The 20,970-nt window shown below is 40.8% G+C and overlaps 1 protein-coding gene across 1 annotated transcript in view; it reads left to right on the top strand.

Annotated features, from left to right (window-relative positions):
* Positions 1–17,719, top strand: part of MRPL48 (mitochondrial ribosomal protein L48) — a 53,349-nt gene extending 35,630 nt beyond the window's left edge. The window contains exons 6-9 of the mRNA XM_087868526.1: positions 4,004–4,173; positions 13,706–13,808; positions 16,333–16,422; positions 17,405–17,719. Coding sequence (XP_087724652.1) covers positions 4,004–4,173; positions 13,706–13,808; positions 16,333–16,422; positions 17,405–17,479 — 438 coding nt within the window. The 3' untranslated portion in view covers positions 17,480–17,719. The remainder of the gene's footprint in view (positions 1–4,003; positions 4,174–13,705; positions 13,809–16,332; positions 16,423–17,404) is intronic.
* The last annotated feature ends 3,251 nt before the right edge of the window (positions 17,720–20,970 follow it).

The following is a 20,970-nucleotide window of genomic DNA, read 5'->3' on the forward strand; positions in this document are numbered from 1 at the left end:
AAGGATCATATCTAGAATATAGAAAGAATCTCTACAAATCAGTTAGAGAAAGGCAGAAACCCAATCTAAAAAATGGGCAAAATACTTGAATAGGCAGGTTACAAAAGAGAGTATCCAAATGGAAAGGTGCTCAGGCACAACTGACTTAAAGGAACTGCAAGTTGAAACCCGAATTTATTATCACTTCATACCAAACAGTAGGGCTAAAACAGACCAAAAAACCTGACTACACTAAGTTTTGAGTTGGCAAGAATGTAGAGCACATAGAACTCTCATTGATTCTGGTGGGAGACTAAACTGGAAACATCTCTGTAAAACTGTTTTAGAGTATTTATTAAAGACGAATATATGCATGCTCTCTAAGTCAGTAGTTCAGGTTCTAGGTATATCCCTAATAGCAATGCATACACGTGTTCACTGAAAGATACGGACAAGAACATGGGGAGCAGTACTATTTGTTATGGCCCCACACTAGAAACAACACCCCAAATTTTCATCAACTGTAAAAAAAAGATCAAATTCTGGAATATTCATACAATAGACTACTAGAGCAATGAGAAAGAAAGAACTGTTGTTTCAGCTAATACATGATGAATCCTGCAAATATAATGAATGAAAGAAACAAGACATAAAAGAGAACATAGCGTATCACTCCATTTTCATAAATTCTAAAAACAGGCAAATGATTTTAGAAGTAATAAAAGTGGTTATCAGTTTGGGGGACAGGAGTTTTGGGGTGCTGGTAGTGGTCTATTTCTTATTCAGGATACTGATTATACAAATATTTTCACTTTGTGAAAAATTATTGAGCTGTGTACTTATTTATGCATTTTTTTCAGTGTGAATATTGTATTGCAATTAATTTTTACTAATTGTTTTTTAGATTTTTTTTTTATTCATTTGAGAGAGTCAGAGCCAGAGCACGAGCAGGGGGAGGGTCAGAGGAAGAGGGAGAAGCAGACTCCCTGCAGAGCAGAGAGCCTGAAACGGGGCTTGAGCCCAAGATCCTGGGATCATGACCTGAGCCGAAGGCAGCCACCTTCCCGACTGAGCCACCCTGGTGCCCTTTAAATTTTTAAGAACATAGTAGATTTTTGGGGCACCTGGCTGGCTCAGTCAGTAGGCATGTGACTCTTGATCTCTGGGTTGTAAGCTTGAGCCCTACGTTGGGTGTAGAAATTACTTAAAAATAAAATCTTTAAAAAAGAATAGTAGAAGAACGCCTGGGTGACTCAGTCAGTTAAGCATCTGATTCTTGGTTTCAGCTGGGGTCATGATCTCGTGGGTTGTGGGATCGAGTTCCGCATCAGGCTGCACACTCACTGGGGAGTCTGCTTGAAGATTCTCTCCTTCTGCCCCTCCCCCCACTCACATGCACCCTCCCCCCCAAATACATAAATAAATCTTTAAAAAATAGGGGTGCCTGGGTGGCTCGGTTAGTTAACTGTCTGCCTTCAGCTCAGGTCATGATCCGCCTGCTCATCGGGAAGCCTGCTTCTCCCTTTACCTCTGCTGCTCCCCTCACTCCCCGCTCTCTCTTTCTCTCTCTCAAATAAATAAATAAATAAATAAATAAATAATTTAAAAAAATCTTTAAAAAAATAAAAAATAAAAAAATAGTAGATTTTAAGATTCTACTTTTGAACTGACAAAAGAGTCACAGTATTAAAAATAAAAAAATAAAGAAGGGAAATAGTTAAAAAGTCTTCTTCCTACCTGTATGCCCAAGCTATTCAGTTCCCTCACAAGCAGCCAATGATATTAGTATTTTTGTGCATCCTTTCAGACATATTTTTTGAATATGCAAGCAAATAAATATTATATAATTACACACACTTTTTAAATAATGTATGGCAATATTCTGAACATGTTATTCTACAGTTGCTTTTATCGTTTATTTTAAAGACCTTTCCATATAGTAGTACATAAAGAAATGCCTATTCCTTCTTAGAACTGCATAATGTACTATTGTATGGGTGTTCCATGATGTATTTAACAAGTCCCTCCTCTAAATGGGATTTAGGTTAGATTATTTCCAGTTGAGAAACTTTCTAGATCCTGATCTATGTCGGGTTAAATATCTATGTTCCCAGGCCTCATTTTAACTTTTTACTGCAGCCTGCACAGGTTGATATGTAGGGAAGTAATACAAGAGGATAAAGTAGAAGTCATTTGTCTACCTTTCAATTCTTTTTTTTTTTTTTATGATTTATTTATTTATTTGAGAGAGAGAGACAGAGAAAGAGCTCTCGTGCTCAGAGGGAGTGGGGGGTTGGTGAAGGGAGAGGGAGAGAGAAACCAAGCGGAGTGCGCTGACCATGGAGCCCAAAGTAGGGCTCGATCTCATGATCCTGAGATCAGGACCTGAGCCGAAATCAAGAGTTGGATGCTCAACTGACTGCACCACCCAGGCGCCCCATCTACCTCTCAGTTCTTTTTACTTTTTTTTTTTTTTTGATAAATAGTTCACTGAGTGAGCCAAAGACTTTTTTAAAAAAGCAGGTAACACCAAAGTACTATGTAGTATCCATATTCACTGCAGATAATTACTGGAACTTTCAAAACATCAAATGAATAAGCTGGATCACTGGTTACAACTATAATTTTTGGTCAATATACAGATTTTCATTCCAGGTCTAGGCTTGACTTCTACATAATATTCACGTGCATTCCCTCTACTTCTCAATTCTTAAAAGGAAGACTAAATGATTGCAGAATTTCAAAGCTAGGAGGGCTGGAAGAGATCTAATGATGAATTTCCTTGCAATTGATTTCTTTAAGATACTGATAAAAGCTGAGAATTCTTCCAGAAAAATATGCACACATGTAAAATTTTGCATATAAATTTTGGGGTTGATAGACCACTTAAAATCCCTCAGTGGGCTCTAGATTAAGAATCTCTTATCTAGCCTAACCCCACCAATTTGAGAAAATTGGGAAGCTGAGGACCAGGGAGGGTGTGAGTCTCTTAACAAGTTAATTGCATAAGATAGTCACTTGTATTTGTATTAAAGTAATGCCAGCAATATTCCCTCTCCTTTTGTTGGCTGATAGCAGCCCAGACTGGCAAGGGAAGCTACCCATTCCTTCCCAGGGGAACTTCAGTTTGAAAGTAAGGTCATGACAAGACAAGAAACAACAAATGTTGGAGAGGATGTGGTGAAAGAGAATCCCTCTTACACTGTTGGTGGGGATGCCAGTTGGTACAGCCACTTTGGAAAACTGTGTGGAAGTCCCTTAAAAAGCTAAAAATAGAGCTACCCTATGATCTAGCAATTGCACTACTGGGTATTTATCCCAAAGATACCGATGTAGTGAAGAGAAGGGCCATATGCACCCCGATGTTCATAGCAGCATTGTCCACAATAGCTAAATTGTGGAAGGAGTGGAGATGCCCTTCAACAGATGAATGGATTAAGAAGATGTGGTCCATAAATACAATGGAGTATTACTCAGCCATCAGAAAGAACGATTACCCAACATTGGCAGCAACATGGATGGGACTGGAGGAGATTATGCTAAGTGAAATAAGTCAAGCAGAGAAAGACAATTATCATATGGTTTCACTCATTTATGAAACATAAATAACAGGAAGATCGGTAGGAGAAGGAAGGGAAGAATGAAGGGGGGGTAAACAGAAGGGGGAATGAACCATGAGAGACTATGGACTCTGGGAAACAAACTGGGGGCTTCAGAGGGGAGGGGGGTGGGGGATTGGGATAGTCTGGTGATGGGTATTAAGGAGGGCACGTATTGCATGGAACACTGGGTGTTACACGCAAATAACGAATCATGGAACACTACATCAAAAACTAAGGATGTACTGTATGGTGACTAACATAACATAATAAAAAATTATTAAAAAAAGAAAATAAGGTCATAAGAGAAAAATGGTAAACAAACTGATTTGAAAGATTGATTTCTTTGACATCAAGATGGGATGTTTAGAATTTTTTGTATAATACTTTGATTTATTTTCTTTCTCCTTTTGTTTTCTGTTCAGCCCAAGAAGAAGAAGGGAAAAGTGGAACTGAGAGCCATTAATTTGGGGACAGATTATGAATATGGGGTTTTAAATATTCACCTGACTGCATACGACATGGCCCTGGCAGAGAGTTATGCCCAATATGTTCACAACCTCTGCAACCATCTCTCCCTTAAAGTTGAGGAAAGGTATGAACGATGCCTTTGCATGGGGTGTTCTTGGTGTGAGTAGCATGCTCTGCTTTGTCATTGTTGTTAAATGAAGTTTTGAGATATAATTTACATTTAGTAAAATTTGCCCTTATTAGGCATATAGTTTACCACGATCAGAATATAGAACAGTTCCATTAACCCCCAAATTTCCCTAATGCCCAGGTGTAGTCATATCCCTGGCAACCAACAATTGTTTTTCTGTCCTGTTGTTTTAAGTCTCCAGAACATCATGTAAATGGAATCATACAGTGTGTAGCTTTTTGTGTCTGGCCTCTTTCACTTAGCATAATGTGTTTAAGATTCTTCCATGTTTTTGGAACTATTTTATTGCTGAGTAGTACTCCATTAAGCGGTGGACCTTAATTGGCTTATCTGTTCACCAGTTGAAGTACATTTCCATTGCTTCCGGTTTATTGGTGATTATGAATCAAGCTGTCATAAGCATTCTCATGTATGTCTTGTGGGGCATATATCTTTTCTTCTGGATAGCCTCCTAAGCCTGAGATTTGGGGGTTGTATGGTGACTGTATGTTTAACTTTATAAAAAACTGACATCTGTTTTCCAAAGTGGCTGCACCATTTTGTTATCCCACCGACAATGTATGAAAGTAACAGTAATTCCTTTTCCTGGTCAGCGCTTGGTATTGTCAACTTTTTTTCTAAAGCTATTCTAATAGATATATAGTGGTATCTAATAGTTTTTAATTTCCATATCCCTAGTAAATAATGATTTTGAATATCTTTTCATATGCTTATTTGCCTTCTGTGTATCTGCTTTGATGACATGTCCAAATCTTTTGTCCATTTTTAAAATTGCGTTGTTTGTTCTCTTATTATTGAATTATGAAAATTCTTTTATCTATTTTTGGATACCAGTTTTTTTTCAGTATGTGTTTGCAAATATTTTCTCCCTGTCTTTGACTTAATCTTGTCATCTTCTTAGCTGAGTCCTTTGGAGGGCAGACTTCTTTTAAGTTTTATCATTCATGTTTTCGGTGTTATATCTAAGACAACTTTGTCTAACTCAAGATCACAAAGATATTCCTCTAGAAGTTTTATAGTTTAAAGTTTTACATTTAGGTCCATGATCCAGTTTTAGTTTTTTTAGGTTTTTTCCCTTTTTTTTTTTTTGTATATGGTATGAGATATGGGTCAAAGTTCTTTTTTTTTTCTTCTTCTTCATATAAATATCCAGTTGTTCCAGCACCATTTTTTTTTAAGATTTTATTTATTTATTTGAGAGAGAACACGAGAGGGGGGAGGGTCAGAGGAAGAAGCAGACTGACTCCCCTGCTGAGCAGGGAGCCCGATTTGGGACTCGGATCCCACGACTCCAGGATCGTGACCTGAGCCGAAGGCAGTCACCTAACCAACTGAGCCATGCAGGTGCCCCACCAGCCCCATTTGTTAAAAAGATTTTCTATCTTTATCAAATTGTCTTAGCACTTTTTGAAAGTCAACTAACCATGTTTATGTGGGTCTGTTTCTGGACTCGATTCTATTATGGTGATTTATGTATCTACGCTTATACCAATACCACACTGTCTCGATTACTGTAGCTTGATTACTGAAACTACAACTTTGTTCTTTTTTTTTGAAATTATTTTGGCTATTCTAGGTCCTTTGACTTTCTATAAAAATTTTAGAATTAGTTTGATTTCGACATAAAGGAACCTGATGGAATTTTATTGGGATTATGTTGAATCTGTAGGTCAGTTTGAAGAGAATTGACATCGCTTTTGATTCCCCTGATCCATTAAAAAGGCATATCTTCCCATTTATTTAGGGTTTCTTTGCCTGCTCTGCTTTTCATTTGCTCTTTGAATTTGCTGGAAAACTGTGGGGGAGGAGAACTAACACTTACTGGCTACCTACTCCAATCCAGGCACTTTACATATCTTATCTCAGTGTTTCAGAAAGTGTGGGATGCCCTGTAGTTTGCTTTAAATAACATTGAATCACATGGTGAGAAATTTCTTCCCTTTTTAACTCTCATTCAACCTAATTATGTCAAGGAGAAATTCTTTGCGTGGTTCTGGTACGTCCTTAACGCCACTCTAGCATTTCCTAATCTTCATGAACAGAGGAGGGACCTCAGACTCAGAGTCTTTGGCTAGCATAGTATCGAGCTAGAATTTTACAATATTTTCTTTTCTTTTCGTTGTACTTTTTTTTAAAGTAAGCTCCAGGCCCAGTGCGGGGCTTGAACGCACGACCCTGACATCAAGTCGTGTGTTCTACCGACTGAGCCAGCCAGCCACCCCCATTGTACTTTAAAAAAAAAAAATTTATCTTGATGGCAGCTGATACTGGCCTTCCATTTATAATAGTGATATAAACTCAGGCTTATTGAGATATAATTTACATTTAGTAAAGTTCACCTTTTTAGTGAACAGTTTTCTATGAGTTTTCACAAATGCACACAGTAAATATCATCATACTCAAGATATAAAACATTTACATTATCCCAAGAAGTTCCCTCCTGCCTTTGTAGTTAATCCCTCTCCTTACCCCCTCACAACTACTGACCTGTTTTCTGTAGTCTTGACTTTTCCAGGATTCGATGTAAGTGGAATTATACAGTATTTTTCCTCTTGAGTCTGGCTTCTTTCATTTAGGATAGTGTACTTGAGACTGACTTCTGTTGTTGCCTGTATCAAGTAGTTTGTTCCGTTTTGTTGCTGATTAGCGTTTCATTGATTGGATGTATGTTTGTTTATCCATTCGATGGTTGAAGGACATTTGTGTTATTTCCGGTTTTTGACAGTTATAAATAAAGCCACAATAAACATGTACAGGTTTTTGTGAGAATGTAAGTTTTCATTTCTCTGTGTGATTGCTGGGTCGAATGGTTAAGTGCGGTGGATTTTTAAATTTATGAGAAACTGCCAAATTGTTTTTCTGAAGTGGCTATATATACTGTTTTCTTTCACATCAGCAACATGTATTCCAGTTGCTGTACAGAAAGTTTGTTTTTTAAATTTACTTTTTAAGTGAATTGATTAAAGAAAAATATTTAATAAGTAATCATTTGGGTGGTTTGTCACTGTGGCAAGGTAATACATGGCACAATATGTGGATATGGCAAAAGTTACACTTTCTTACTCATTAGATACCAGTATATTCCCATTTTACAGATGAGGAAATCAAGGCTCAGAAAGCCCCAAAGTCACAGAACCAATAAGTGGCCTAGATTTAACCCATTTCTGCCTGAATCCAGTATTTTTAAGTATATGGGGTCTTGTTTTAAGTCCTTAAGCTAAATTTGAACTTTTAAACCTTTATAACTTAGTGTAACTGTGCTAAACATGCCGTCTAGAAGACTGGATGAAAAGCTGTGACTGTAGCTCGCACAGCTGATAGTACTTCAATTGTTTTAGGACTAAAGATGTGCTTTATCTTTTTCTGATGCCCCAGAGAGTTGGTTGCTCTTTCAGCACTTGACACACACTTTTGTCATGTCACTTAGTGCTCTGGGCTGTAATAATCTATTCATGTGTCAGCTCCCCTCCCCACTGACTACTGGGAACTGTGTTCTTTTTTATTTCTTTAACATCTAAGGCAAGACCTGCCACATGGGAGACATTAAGCCATCGTTGAAAGAATGACAGGTTCTTGACTATGACTGTACAATCCAGTTGTGTGGTATACATGGTATACATTTCCTAAAGTTTAATGAAAGTGCTTTAATTAAAATCAGTTAAAAAACTACTGATGGAGCCTTTTCCCGCCATGTGGTAGATAATGTACTAGCTAGACATGTGCCTGGAGGAGACTAAGGAGAATGTCCCTGATTTCAGGGACTGTGTGTGTGTGTGTGTGTGTGTGTGTATACAGCATAATGTGCAAGGTGGTAAACGAAGGATAAAGTGCAATGTCAGTTCAATGAGCCCGAATAGCATAAAAATTTAGAGCAGTGCTTCCTCAAAGTGCCACTCTGCAAAGATGTCAGAAGCTTATGCCAAAATGTACATTAGTGCTTTGTTTCCTTCATCAAAAAAAATCTCACTATTGAAAAAAAATGTCTGCTGAATTAAATAGTATATTTAGTGACTGTTGCCTGCTTCTTACCTTGTCACGGACTGACAACAAGCAGTATGTTCACCAGCAGCGTGTCTGTGGACCATACTTTGAGTAACAAATGGTTATGAGTACAGGCTCTGGAATCAAACTGCCTATGTTCAAATTCTAGTTCTACCAGCTAGTGGAGACATGACCTTGGTAAATTCTGAACCTCAGTTTCCTCATCTGTATAATGGTGATGATAATTTTCTTATTCCTTTAAGTTCTGAAAATTAAATAAGACAGTATATGATAGCACGTAGCAGAGAGACTGGAACATTGCAAATGCCCTGTAAATAATATTGTTATTAATAATTAATGAGAAGGGGTTTTTTGTTTTGTTTTGTTTAGCTGGTAGGGATCAGGAGCAGCTTTTATGGTGGCAAAGAAGCATTAAATGTCATTTACAGAATATTATCATATCTGCAGTAGGTCAGCTCCCTGGAATAGTGCTTTAAATTTTCAGAAGGACTTCTTAAAAGGTGCTGTTTTTAAAACCTGGCTGTGGAAAGCTCTGGCTTCATTTAGGTAAAGGCAGGAAGGCAGTAGCATTTGTTGAGCACCTACTATCAACCAACCACTCTGGCTTTTTTTGTATAATGTGCTTAATTCAAACAAGCACCTTGCACACATTCACAAATCAAAGCATTGACTCTGTAGCCAGACTGCTGGGTTTTTCTCTCGTTCTGTAGCATTCTTCTTGCGTGGCATTGGGCAATTTACTTACACTCTGTATCTTGGTTTCCTCATCTGTAAAATGAAATTGCTAAAAGTTCCTGCCTGCAAAGGCTATAGTGAAAATTAAGGGAGGGGGCGCCTGAGTGGCTCAGTCATTAAGCGTCTGCCTTCAGCTCAGGGCGTGATCCCAGGGTCCTGGGATCGAGCCCCACATCAAGCCCCACATCGAGCCCCACATCGGGCTCCTTGCTCTGCTGGGAGCCTGCTTCTTCCTCTCCCACTCCCCGTGCTTGTGTTCCCTCTCTCGCTGGCTGTCTCTCTCTGTCAAATAAATAAATAAAATCTTAAAAAAAAATTAAGGGAGATAATATATTAAAGTGCTTACAACTGTTCCCAGCAACAATTGGCTGCTATTATTATTTTTAATTATTATTAATATAATAGAAGCTTGCCTGTGGTCATACATCTAATAAATGGCAAGGTCTGGATTTGAATCCACTTTTTTTCAAATTCTCAATTCTTCATAATTGGTTCTCCACACAGCTTTCACTGTGATCTTTCTAGAATGGAGATATGATCATGTTACTACCATGCTGAAAATCTTTCTATGGCTTCCCATTCCTTTAAGATCAAAATTAACGTTCCTCACATGGCTTGCTAGGTGCCCTATGGCCTGGGATTGCTTCTCTGGCCTTAACTCATATTTCCCCTTTCCTCTTCCTCTCCCTTCAATTAACGTGGGCTTTGTTTTTATCCCTTTCCATCTCAAACATATGCTTGCTCTCTAAAGCTTAGAATACTCTTCGCCTTTATGTAACTAACCCCTACTTCTTTCTTAGGCTTCATATTGGATGTCACTTCTTCAGAGAACCTCATTAAATTAGGTCTTTATGTTACATATTTAGGAGAAGTAAAGATTATATAATTTGCCTTTCGTAGCGCTCATTCCTTGCCCTCATAATTACTTGACTATTATTGGTCTTCCTTCTTAGACTCGAAGATCTGTAAGGCAAGGATTGTTTCTGTCTTCATTAACAGTCTAACCCTAAGAGCTTACCCGGTACCTGACACATAGTGAGCACTGAATAAATATTCACTGACTTGGATTGAGTTCCAGTAGTCATGGACATGATTCCTAGAACAGCGGAATGAATGATGTGCTGCTTTTTGCCTCTTTTCTGCTCTCTGCTCCAAATAGCACCGGGCATGAGAGATGTTCGTTTTCAGCTGCTCATGGCCCTGTATTGATTGAGGTTTTCAGACCATCGTATTGTTAGGCATTCTCACTGCCCAGCTTTTCAGAGATGAAATGATTTCCTTTTCTTCTGATTTTCGTTTCATCATGATCCATTTTTCCTCTGGGAGTGCCAGGTAGGGCTCTGACCTTGAGATGGAATTGGGCAGGGGAGCGGTGTGCGGGCTTTTGTTCTATAAATGGTCTGCGCTGCTGCAGCTGTAACTCACCCAGGAGGGCAGAGGGGGAAGCCTAGCCTGCAGGTCTCTTAATTCGCCTGCCTCCCTTGCTGAGCAGCTGCCTGGAGATGGAAATCTTACTCATCTGGGAGCAGCTTCCAAGCCTGAAGCTGATCTAGGCTCCTGTGCTTTGTGGAGAGTAAAAGCATCGCTCAGCGTCATTTTCTGTAAGGCTACTCTTTCTCTCTCTGTTTTTTTTTTTTTCCTTTTTCTTGAAGTCCACTTACATTGTTTAAAATGGAGGTACAGGGGCGCCTGGGTGGCTCAGTTGGTTAAGCGTCCAACTCTTGATTTTGGCTCAGATTGTGGTCTGGGGTCGTGAGATGGAGCCCTGCATGGGTCTCCATGCTTAGCACTCAGTGGGGGAGTGTGCTTGAGACTCTCTCTCACTCTCTCTCCCCCTCTCCCTCTGCCCTTCCCCACCCCCCCATGCATGTGCACACTCTCTGTCTCTCTCAAAAATAAATAAATCTTTAAAAAAGTAAAATGGAGTTATAATTTATATTTAGTAGAGTCCACAGATTCTTTTTTTTTTTTTTAAGATTTTATTTATTTGTCAGAGAGAGAGAGAGAAAACACAAGCAGGGGAGTGGCAGGCTCCCCACTGAGCAAGAAGCCAGATATGGGACTCAATCCGAGGACCCTGGGATCATGACCTTAGCCAAAGGCAGACGCTTAACCGACTGAGCCACTCAGGTGTCCCAAGTCCACAGATTCTAAGTTCCCTAGCACCCCAGCAGGAACCCTTGTGTCCTGTCCCAGGTAGTACTCCCCGGAGGTAGCATTATTATTATTGATTTTTGACATCAAGTTATTTCATTTCTTCCCTTCTGTTTTTCCTGTCTGATCATCCAAGTAATGTTTATCGCAGAAAATTTGTAAAGTACAGAAAAGTGTAGACACTAAAGAAAAATTACCTATATTCTTAACTACTTAAAGGCCTATTCTACCTTGAAGTGAACAGAGTTCCCAGTATTTCTTTATCAAACTATGTCTGGCTTTTCTGTTCTCTTTGAGGGCCTCTCGTGCCTTTGTAGAGAACTTCACTTTTTGGAATGCTCTCCAGGCAAACACCTATGTGTTTATTCTTAACATCTTGATAAAAGCCTATCTCACCTGTGAAGTCTTCCCTGACCCCCTCTTCTCTGAGCCCCTTTTCTCTCTCCTGTCACTGTAATATTCAGTACATGCCTATTACTGCCTTTGTCTTACTGTGGTGAAGATGTTTGCCTCTCTGAAACATTCTTAGCAAGCTCCTTTAAAGCATAGGCTGCATATTGCCCACCAGCCTGCCTAGGACAGAACAGGCTTTCAGTAAATGTTTGTTGAATGAATGAATGAGTGAACGAACAAATCAATGACGTCTTGCTGAAGTAAGTGGTGAAGAATAAAATGCATGCTCAGTGACAGGAATGGACAACTCCCACTTTAGTCAGTCAGTCTTATCTGCAGAAGGCCAAGAAGGAAAAATAGTGTTTTAGAGTGCTTCTTCCTTTCCTGAAAGCTTTACATAGTTATTTTATTTGCTCTTCCATAACAAGTCTATGAATGTGTCCTTGTTTATATAGGGAAGTTATTACCAAATTTGAATTGGAAGAGGAGGTCAGAGATTGTGCTGGAAAGTGGGAAGGAATGTTATGTAGGGAGGTTACCTGGAAGAATTTGTAATACCTAACATTTACTGGTTGTAAGAGCAAGGGAACTGGGGCGCCTGGGTGGCACAGCGGTTGGGCGTCTGCCTTCGGCTCAGGGCGTGATCCCGGCGTTGTGGGATCGAGCCCCACATCAGGCTCTTCCGCCATGAGCCTGCTTCTTCCTCTCCCACTCCCCCTGCTGTGTTCCCTCTCTCGCTGGCTGTCTCTATCTCTGTCGAATAAATAAATAAAAATCTTTAAAAAAAAAAAAAGAGCAAGGGAACTGGCGTCTGTAGGCATATTATGCCAGGCAAATTGCTTATGTAATCTCATTTTTATTGCAACAACCTTATGAACTAGATATTATCCTTATTATCTCCATTTTGTAGCTGAAGAATCTGAGACTCAGAAGTTGAATTAATTCGTCCAGGGTTAAATAGGTGTTAAGTGGCAGAGACAATATTTAAATCCAGGACGGACTGTTGTGTCTCTGATCTGTTTTCATTATTGCCATTATTCATTTTGTAGAGGGCCATGCACCTTGCTATCAATTGATGAACCTTCGTGTGACATGAAAATTCAGGAATTCTACTGCCGTTATTTCATTTATCTTCATTTTGGTGAACTTTTTGATAAGACGAACACAGCACTAGTACCACATTTCTGTGTAGCCGTCGGTCCTATCTCATCACCATGCCTGATCTTCACACGTCTATTGATATAGACCTAGATTGTAGTCCTCTTTATTCTGGAAGAAACTGAGGCCCAGAGAGACATGTAACTTGCCTTAGTAAATATTGCTAATAAGCCACAGGGCCAAGATTTGACCTCCAATCCAGTGTTCTTTTCACTGCTAGGAAGCTGATCATAGCAAGCACAGTCTCTACAATAGTATTTCTCAAGCTAGGGATATTTAACAATGTCTGGAGACAATTTTTTTTAAAGATTTTATTTATTTACTTGAGAGAGAGACAAGAGAGAGCAAGAGCAGGGGAAGGGGCAGAGGGAGGGGGAGAAGCAGCCTCCCCACTGAGTGCATAACCCGAGGCAGGTCCAACCCCAGGACCCTGCGATCATGACCTGAGCTGAGTCAGACACTTAACCGACTGAGCCACCCAGGCGCCCCTGGGGGTAATTTGTATAGTTACCACTTCAGAGGGTACTACTGGCATCTTGTGGGTAGAGATTAGGAATACATAGGCCAGCCCCCCACAACAAAGAATTATTTGGTCTAAAATGTTAATAGTGCTGAGGTTGAGAAGTCTTGCTCTTTGAGAACAGTTGGGTTTCATGCCTCATTTCTCCAGAAGAGGTGAAACACGCAAGGTGAGCCTCCAAAGTGATGACATTGATTCTTTTAGAATTGGCTTTTCTTTAGTAGCAGCAAATAAGTTATTAACCACCAGATTTTATTCAGTGTTGTGTCAGGCAAGAACTAGGGATGCAGAAAGGCATTGGACACGGCTTGTCCCCGCAGGGAGCTTAGAGGCTTCTGGAGAAGGTGTCGGAGGAGCTGGTTACCTCCCCCTAGCTGCAGACAAAGAGCCCTAGATTCCAGGAACTACTGCATTGCAGCAGTGGCTCCTCAGGGACTCCCCTGATGGAAGTGGTGCTGCCGATCTAAGGGAGCCTTCTTCACAGCCCACGCTTCCTTCCCACAGCTATGCTATGCCCACCAAAACCATGGAGGTGTTGCGGCTGCAGGACCAAGGCCGCAAAATGCTCCTGGACTCGGTTCTTACCATCCATGAACGAGTGGTTCAGGTAGGTACTGTGGGAGAACCTTGAAACGTATTTGCTTCTCCTGGTTCTTCTTCCCCTTTTTTCTCCTACCATGTCCTTCTCTTCTTCTTGGCTGCCCCTTGAATGATGATGTTCTTTAGGGTTTAGTTCTTGATCCCTCTATCTCTCCTTATGGAATACCTTCCCTCTAGGCAGTCTCATTCATTCCCCTGGCCTCAGTGACCATCATTATGTTCTGACAACCCCCTGACACATATCTCCCAGTCCTGATGGGTTATATACCGATAACCTCTAGCTATACATCTCCAGTCCTGACCTTTTCGTCGAGCTTCAAACCTGATATCCACTTGTTTACTGGACTTCTCCACTGGCATATTCCACAGGTGTCTTATACTCAGCATATGCAAAACTAATTGTAGGGGCGCCTGGGTGGCTCAGTCGTTAAGCGTCTGCCTTTGGCTCAGGGCGTGATCCCAGAGTCCTGGGATCGAGCCCCACATCAGGCTCCTCCACTGGGAGCCTGCTTCTTCCTCTCCCACTCCCCCTGCCTGTGTTCCCTCTCGCTGGCTATCTCTCTCTCCGTCAAATAAATAAAATCTTAAAAAAAAAAAACTAATTGTAGTAGATCTGACATTTTTCTTTTTCTATAATCCTTCCCACCTTTGAGCCTAATGTTGAACCCTCTTTGTCCTCTAGTATTCATTCATTCATTCACCAAATTCTATAGCTTCACCCCTAAAAATCTTTCAGATCCATCCACTTTGCTTTACCCTCTTACCAATGTGATCATGTCATTTTCCTGCTGAGAGCAAAACCCCTCAGTGGCTTCCCTTTAAATCTAGCCGTGGTTTCTGTTGTTTTACTGCAGAGATGAATGGGTGACAACCACACTACCATGAGGGTGCCCAGAGTTATTAAAAATTCACACTTAATATGACCCCTTTTTATAACAGCTTTATTGAGAATTTTATTCAAATACAATTTATCCTTTTAAATTGTACAATTAAACGGGTTTTAATATGTTCACAGTTGTGCAGCCATCACCACAATCAATTTTTGAACAATTTCATCACCCCAAAAAGAAACTACCCATTTACAGTCACTCCTCTTTCCCCATTCCCCTAGCTCCTGATAACCACTAATCTCTTTCTGCCTCATGGTTTTACCTTTCCGGGACATTTAAATGGAATTGTACAATATACGGCCTTTTAAGTCTCACTTCCTCCACTTAGCACGTTTTCAGGGTTTATCCATGTTGTAGCATGTGTCAGTGCTTCACTCTCTTTCATTGACAAATAATGCTCTAACATATGGACATCACCCCTTTTAGATCCACTCAAGAAGTGTATCAGCATACCTTACATGTATGCTAACTTTAAAAATAATTAAGTACTGGGGTGCCTGGGTGGCTCAGTCGGTTAAATGCTAAGCGCTTGACCTCAGCTTGGGTCATGATCTCGCGGTTGTGAGTTTAAGCCCTGCATCTGGCTCTACGCTGAGTGTGGAGCCTACTTTTTTTTTTTTTTAAGATTTTATTTATTTATTTGAGAGAGAGAGTGTGTATGCACATGCACGTAGGGGGAGGGGCAGAGGGAGAGGGAGAAGCAAACTCCCTAATGAGCAGGGAGCCCACCCGCCGGGGTGGGTCTTGATCCCAGGACCCTGAGATTATGACCTGAGCTGAAGGCAGACTCTTAACCCACTGAGCCACTCAGGCACCCTGGAGCGGGGAGCCTACTTTAAATAAATATACAAACAAACAAACGAACAATCTATTTTTTTAAAATATTATCAGAAATAAATTACTTGAAAAAAAGAAATTAATTATTTGAGATACAGCTTTTAAAGATCTAACTTGCCACTGAGGCCCATAGGACAAAGTTTGGGCTCTTTAGTGCCTAAATACCTTTCTGATTCTCTTCCTGCTTTTCCTTTTTTCACCCCATTCATTGCAGCCACACATGGAACTCGTTTTAATTCCCTAGTGTTGTGCTATGCATCCACATTTTACTGAATATTGTTTCCTCTGCCTTGAAAACCCTCCATACTACTTAGTATGTAGTAGCTGAATTCTCCCAGTTTACTCCTGTTTTTCTTCAAGACTCCACCTAGAAGTTACCTTTTTTGGAGGCTGTCTTTGACCCCCCCAGGTAGTGATTTCTCTCGTGGGTTCCTGCAGAGCCCCCTGCATGCCTCCTTCTACCACACATCTGATTCACCTCTGGATTCTCCACACAGGGTCTGACACTAGTCAGATCTATGTGGGTAAATCCGAGTTGAATCAGAAAGTCATCCTGGACTTGATAACCTCTTGGTCCAGTTATGACATCCATTGTCTACAGGGGCAGATATTGGCCACGACTATGTCGGCATGCAGACACCTTGACTGATGGCAAGAGGAATCCTGTAGAGGCTGGGCCCTGAAGCCAGCTCTGTATGTTAGGCCCTGTAGCTCTGCGGAAGCTGACGTTTGAGCCCATGCCAAATCTGCCCAGTCACCTCGTTTCCAGTACCCTCTCTCAGAGCATCTTCTTTCCTTTTGCAGATCAGTGGTTTGAGTGCTACATTTGCAGAGATATTCTTGGAAATAATCCAAAGCAATCTTCCCGAAGGAGTCAGATTGTCAGTGAAGGAGGTAGGTGCTAGTTTGAGAAGAGGCCCTCTGGTGGCCCACCGGTGCTCAAAATATGGATAAGAGCATCTGGCTTTAGAAACAAGACAGAAATGTGGGTAATAAACAGGAAAGCTGTGCAGACCGGTATTACGGTGATCATTTTCCTGGCCCTTCCAGTGCATCATGGCTGATGCCGTATGGACCACAGGAGCTGAACTCCATCACAGTATCCTGATGTTAGGGGTGAGCTCATAATTGTGTATAGAAAGAACATGATTTAAGATTACATACAGTATAATTAATCAGAACACAAATACGGAAATGTACTTTAAAGAGGAGTTTCCCGGATTTTCAAGGCTTGACTGTAGCCTGACTGAGAAAAGAATGCCAATCAGAAGGAAATTTGGCATAGAAAACTTGGAAAACATTAAGAACCTCAGCCTAAATATTGAGTATTTGGGTCCATTTGCTAAGGTAAGCCTTGTTATGACAGATCCATCAGGTCGTTTTAGACTGATGCCATTTGTTTCATCCGGCTCTCCTTGTTCTGAGCCCACGCTTATTAATCCTCTTCTTGTTGTTTGGGTTTCACGTAGATCTGTATACAGGAGAAAATGTGCTGGTCATGCTGACTTAAATATTCCAGTCCCTGGGTCTGTTATTTCCGATTGCAGACGGAAAATTTGGGCGTTCGCTCTCTTTAAGTGCTTCTAATGAGATACTCATAGCATTTGACATTCGTTCTTTATATGTCCATGTTCTCTCACCAGACTCTAAGTTCACTTAAGGCAGGGAGGAAGTCCGATTCAGAATCCTTGGTACCTATTACAAGTCTGGTGTATAGTAGACACTCAATAGAAGTCAAATCTGAATCATTCTCTGCAGAGCTGGCTGGATTTTATTTATTTGTTTATTTATTTAAAACAATTTTTTATGCTGTGTATGTTTGAGTAACTGAAAGCTCTGCAGTGATTCCCCCTTACTTTCTTTTTCTTCTCCCCAGCACACCGAAGAAGACTTCAAGGGACGGTTCAAAGCTCGGCCAGAACTGGAAGAACTGTTGGCCAAGTTGAACTAGCTCATTGCAGACCCTTTCATGTCAGGATGGGTGATAATTGAGTGCCAAGGGGAAGATCTTCTTGGGTGGTCAAGTTAAGCAGAAGACCCTGATCCTGTTTAGGGTCTTCATAACTACCCATCCCCATTAGCCAGGAATGCCTCCTCTCTTGTGTGGAGGAGTGCTTGCCAATTGTCACCACTTTCCTTCGAGCCAACCTAAGACATCCTCCATCTAATAAAAATCTGCAGCTGGTGGGCATGTGTGTGTATGTGAGAAGTCAGTCCATCCTGTGGGAGGTCTTTTATTTTATTTTAAGATTTTATTTTTGAGTAATCTCTACACCCATTGTGTGGCTTGAACTCACAACCCCGAGATCAAGAGTCATGTTTCACCAGCTGAGTGAGCCACGCACCCCTGTGGAGTATCTTTAAGGGATTATATTTTCTCTTTAGCACAGAAGCATGTTTCCCTTCAGTATTTCCCCAATTAGAGTGATCCCATCCTTTCAAGCAATCTGGCATTGAGTCTTTTAGTGAAACAGAGGATCAAACATAAGTAAACCCCCTCTGGATAGAAGGCATAGGGATGGAGATTTTGGCTTTGATTATGAAAAAAACTCCAGATAGAATCAGGGTCTGTCCATAGTGAAAAAATATTGCTTTGTGGGTAGTGAGTGACTCGTCATATTGAGGCAGTTACATAACTGCTAATTAGGGTTACCTGGAATGAGTTTAAGCGAAGAATTAAGGTTGATCTTGGCCAGAGGTCAGAAAACTCCTGCTTGTGAGCCAAGTCCCACTGACTGCCTGCTTGTTTTTTTTAAAAGTAATGTACTGGGGTAAAATTCACAAACTACAAAATTAACCATTTTAAAGCAGACAATTCAGTGGTATTTAATACATTCACAGTGTTATACAACTACCACCTATATTTAGTTCTAAGACCCCATTGCTTGTTTATTGGAATAGAGCCATGGTTGTTCATTTACATATGGTCTGTGGCTGTTTTCACACTGGCGGAGTAGTTGTGACACAGACTGTAAAACCAAAACATTCGTTATGCATCCTTTATAAAAATAGTTTGTCAAACCCTGATCTAAGTCACTGGTTCTCAGCTTAAGTGTGCATCAGAATCACCTGGGGGAGCTTTTTAAACACAAATTGTTGGACTCTGCCCCCATTTTTTCTGATTTAGTAGATCTTGAATGGGGGCCTAGAATTTGCGTTTCTTACACGTTCCCAGGTGATGCTGATTTCATGCGACTGGTCCAGGGTTACCTCTTTGAGAACCACTAGTCTAAGTGACCGCTAATGTTTTTCCTATTTCGAGCATTGGTGAGTTCATACTTTTGCACGTAATAGCGATCATTTATTGAGCGAGACCCTGTGCAAGGTACTATGTGAGCTCTAATCTTTACACCAGTCTTTTAGGGTGTATATATGAGTGTGCCTGTGGATGGGTATCTGTGTGTGTGAAAAGGTTATGTGTGAGTGTGTTATCGGAGTATGTATGTCACATTTACTGAGCCCTCATTATGCTATGTACTTTATAAAAATTATCCTTGAGGTTGATGGTATTATCCCAGTTTTATGATGGAAAAACTGAGGTTTGGAGAGATAAAATGACTTCCCTCTCCCGAACGGTTACATAACTAGTAAGTGGCAGATCTTTCTCTCCTGTACTCCACTGCTGCTGTGGGGTACCCCTAGAGGTCTGTGGGAGCCCAGAGCATTCTTAGCATTGCATGTGCTTTTCTAAAACTCAGCAGTTTCAGTCCCGAAGTTATTTTGGTTTCTTTGCCTCAGTCTCTAAAGGCAACAAGAAATCAGATTTCCTTCTAAGGTGTAACACTAAGGGAGAGCTGTCAAGATAGCAGGAACCTTCAATTAAAATACTTCTCTCAATTGACACGGAAGGTTCAGCAGGCCACTACTTCCAAGTGAAGTCCAATGGGAGCGGGGGCAGAATTTTTCAGGTGAGGACTGGTATTTTGGTTGTAGAATTACTCATTGCTGAGTCTCCTTTGGGGAAGATAAAAGAGATGTTGCTAATGGATGTGTGTGATTTGGGGGCATGTATAGTGACAGATTTAAAGATGAATAAACAGATGTTTACAAATACATATACATGGCCCCCATACCATATGGACTCTATTTAGAAACCGGGGAAATAACATTCTTTTCATTTCTCACTTCTCCTTGTTAGTGATTTGTGGAAGTAGGACACAGGATTTCATAAACTGACAAGACACTAGAGCTGAAGGACATTAAGACCCAGCCAGCCTAACCCTCTCTTTTAGCAAGTATAGGTTAAGGGCCCAGGAAAGGGAGTGCTTTTACCCAAGGTCACGGCACACCTCTTTGGCACAGCTGGGAGCAGGATTCAGATCTCTTGATTCCCAGTCCATCCCTTTCCATTACATCACTGTGGGATGAGTCAGGTTTAGCTCTTAAATAGGAGGCAGCTGGGTTCTGTCACCTTGGAGCTCTTGTGTCACTGACCTAGTTGATGATTTATCCTCTTGCCAGAGTCAAAGAGCTTTTGTTACTCCTCAGTCTGCCCTGAGATAAATGGAAATTACCTCTAATGCCGTATCCTGGCAAGAAGGATGGGAGATATTCTGATTGCTAGAACCTCAGAGTTACAAAACAATTATGAGCTTCATCTGACTCTCTAGAGTGAGATCCAGAAGGAAATGGACTTTCCTAGAATCATATGGCAGTGAAATCAAATGGAGTGCAAGTCTTCTTGCACAAAGTTGAAAATAACTTTCCCACCCTCCCTGAGACAACTTACTATAAAGAGTCAGACAAAACTGGGCTATTCCTAGTTTCTACACTTACTGGTCTTAAGGCCTCAGGTGAGTTATTTGAACCTCATAAACCTCAGTTTTCTGATCTGTAAAATGGGAATAATCCCTTTTTAGGAATTTGAGATGGAGATAATGTAGATAAATGGGCTAGCCGGTGTTCAGTAAATGTTGGATTACCTTCCCTTCTAAACTTCTTCAGCATACTTCTTAAAAAGTTTTTTTAATTGAGATATAATTTATATTTATAGTGAAACAACAGATCTTAAGTGTATATTTGATCAATTTTAAAAATGCTTAGGGCACCTGGGTGGCTCAGTCAGTTAAATGTCCAACTCTTTTTTTTTTTTTTAAGATTGTATTTATTTGACAGAGAGTACAAACCAGGGGAGCTGCAGGCAGAGGGAAAGAGAGAAGCAGGCTCCCTGCCAAGCAGGGAGCCTGATATGGGGCTCAGTGTGGGGCTTGATCCCACGACCCTGGGATCATGACCTGAGCTGAAGGCAGACGCTTAACCCACTGAGCCACCAAGGCACCCCAAGTGTCCAAACTCTTGATTTCTGCTCAGGTCATGATCTCAGGTCTTGGGATTGAGCCCCGCATCAGGCTCTGCACTCAGCCCAGGTCTGCTTGTCCCTCTCCCTCTGCTTCCCACCTCCACCCCTTAAAACAAACAAACAAATAAATAAATAAATAAAAT

Source organism: Ursus americanus, chromosome 16 (assembly GCF_024610735.1).
Source record: "Ursus americanus isolate L20-20 chromosome 16, mUrsAme1.1.p, whole genome shotgun sequence".
Classification (NCBI taxonomy): Eukaryota; Metazoa; Chordata; class Mammalia; order Carnivora; family Ursidae; genus Ursus; species Ursus americanus.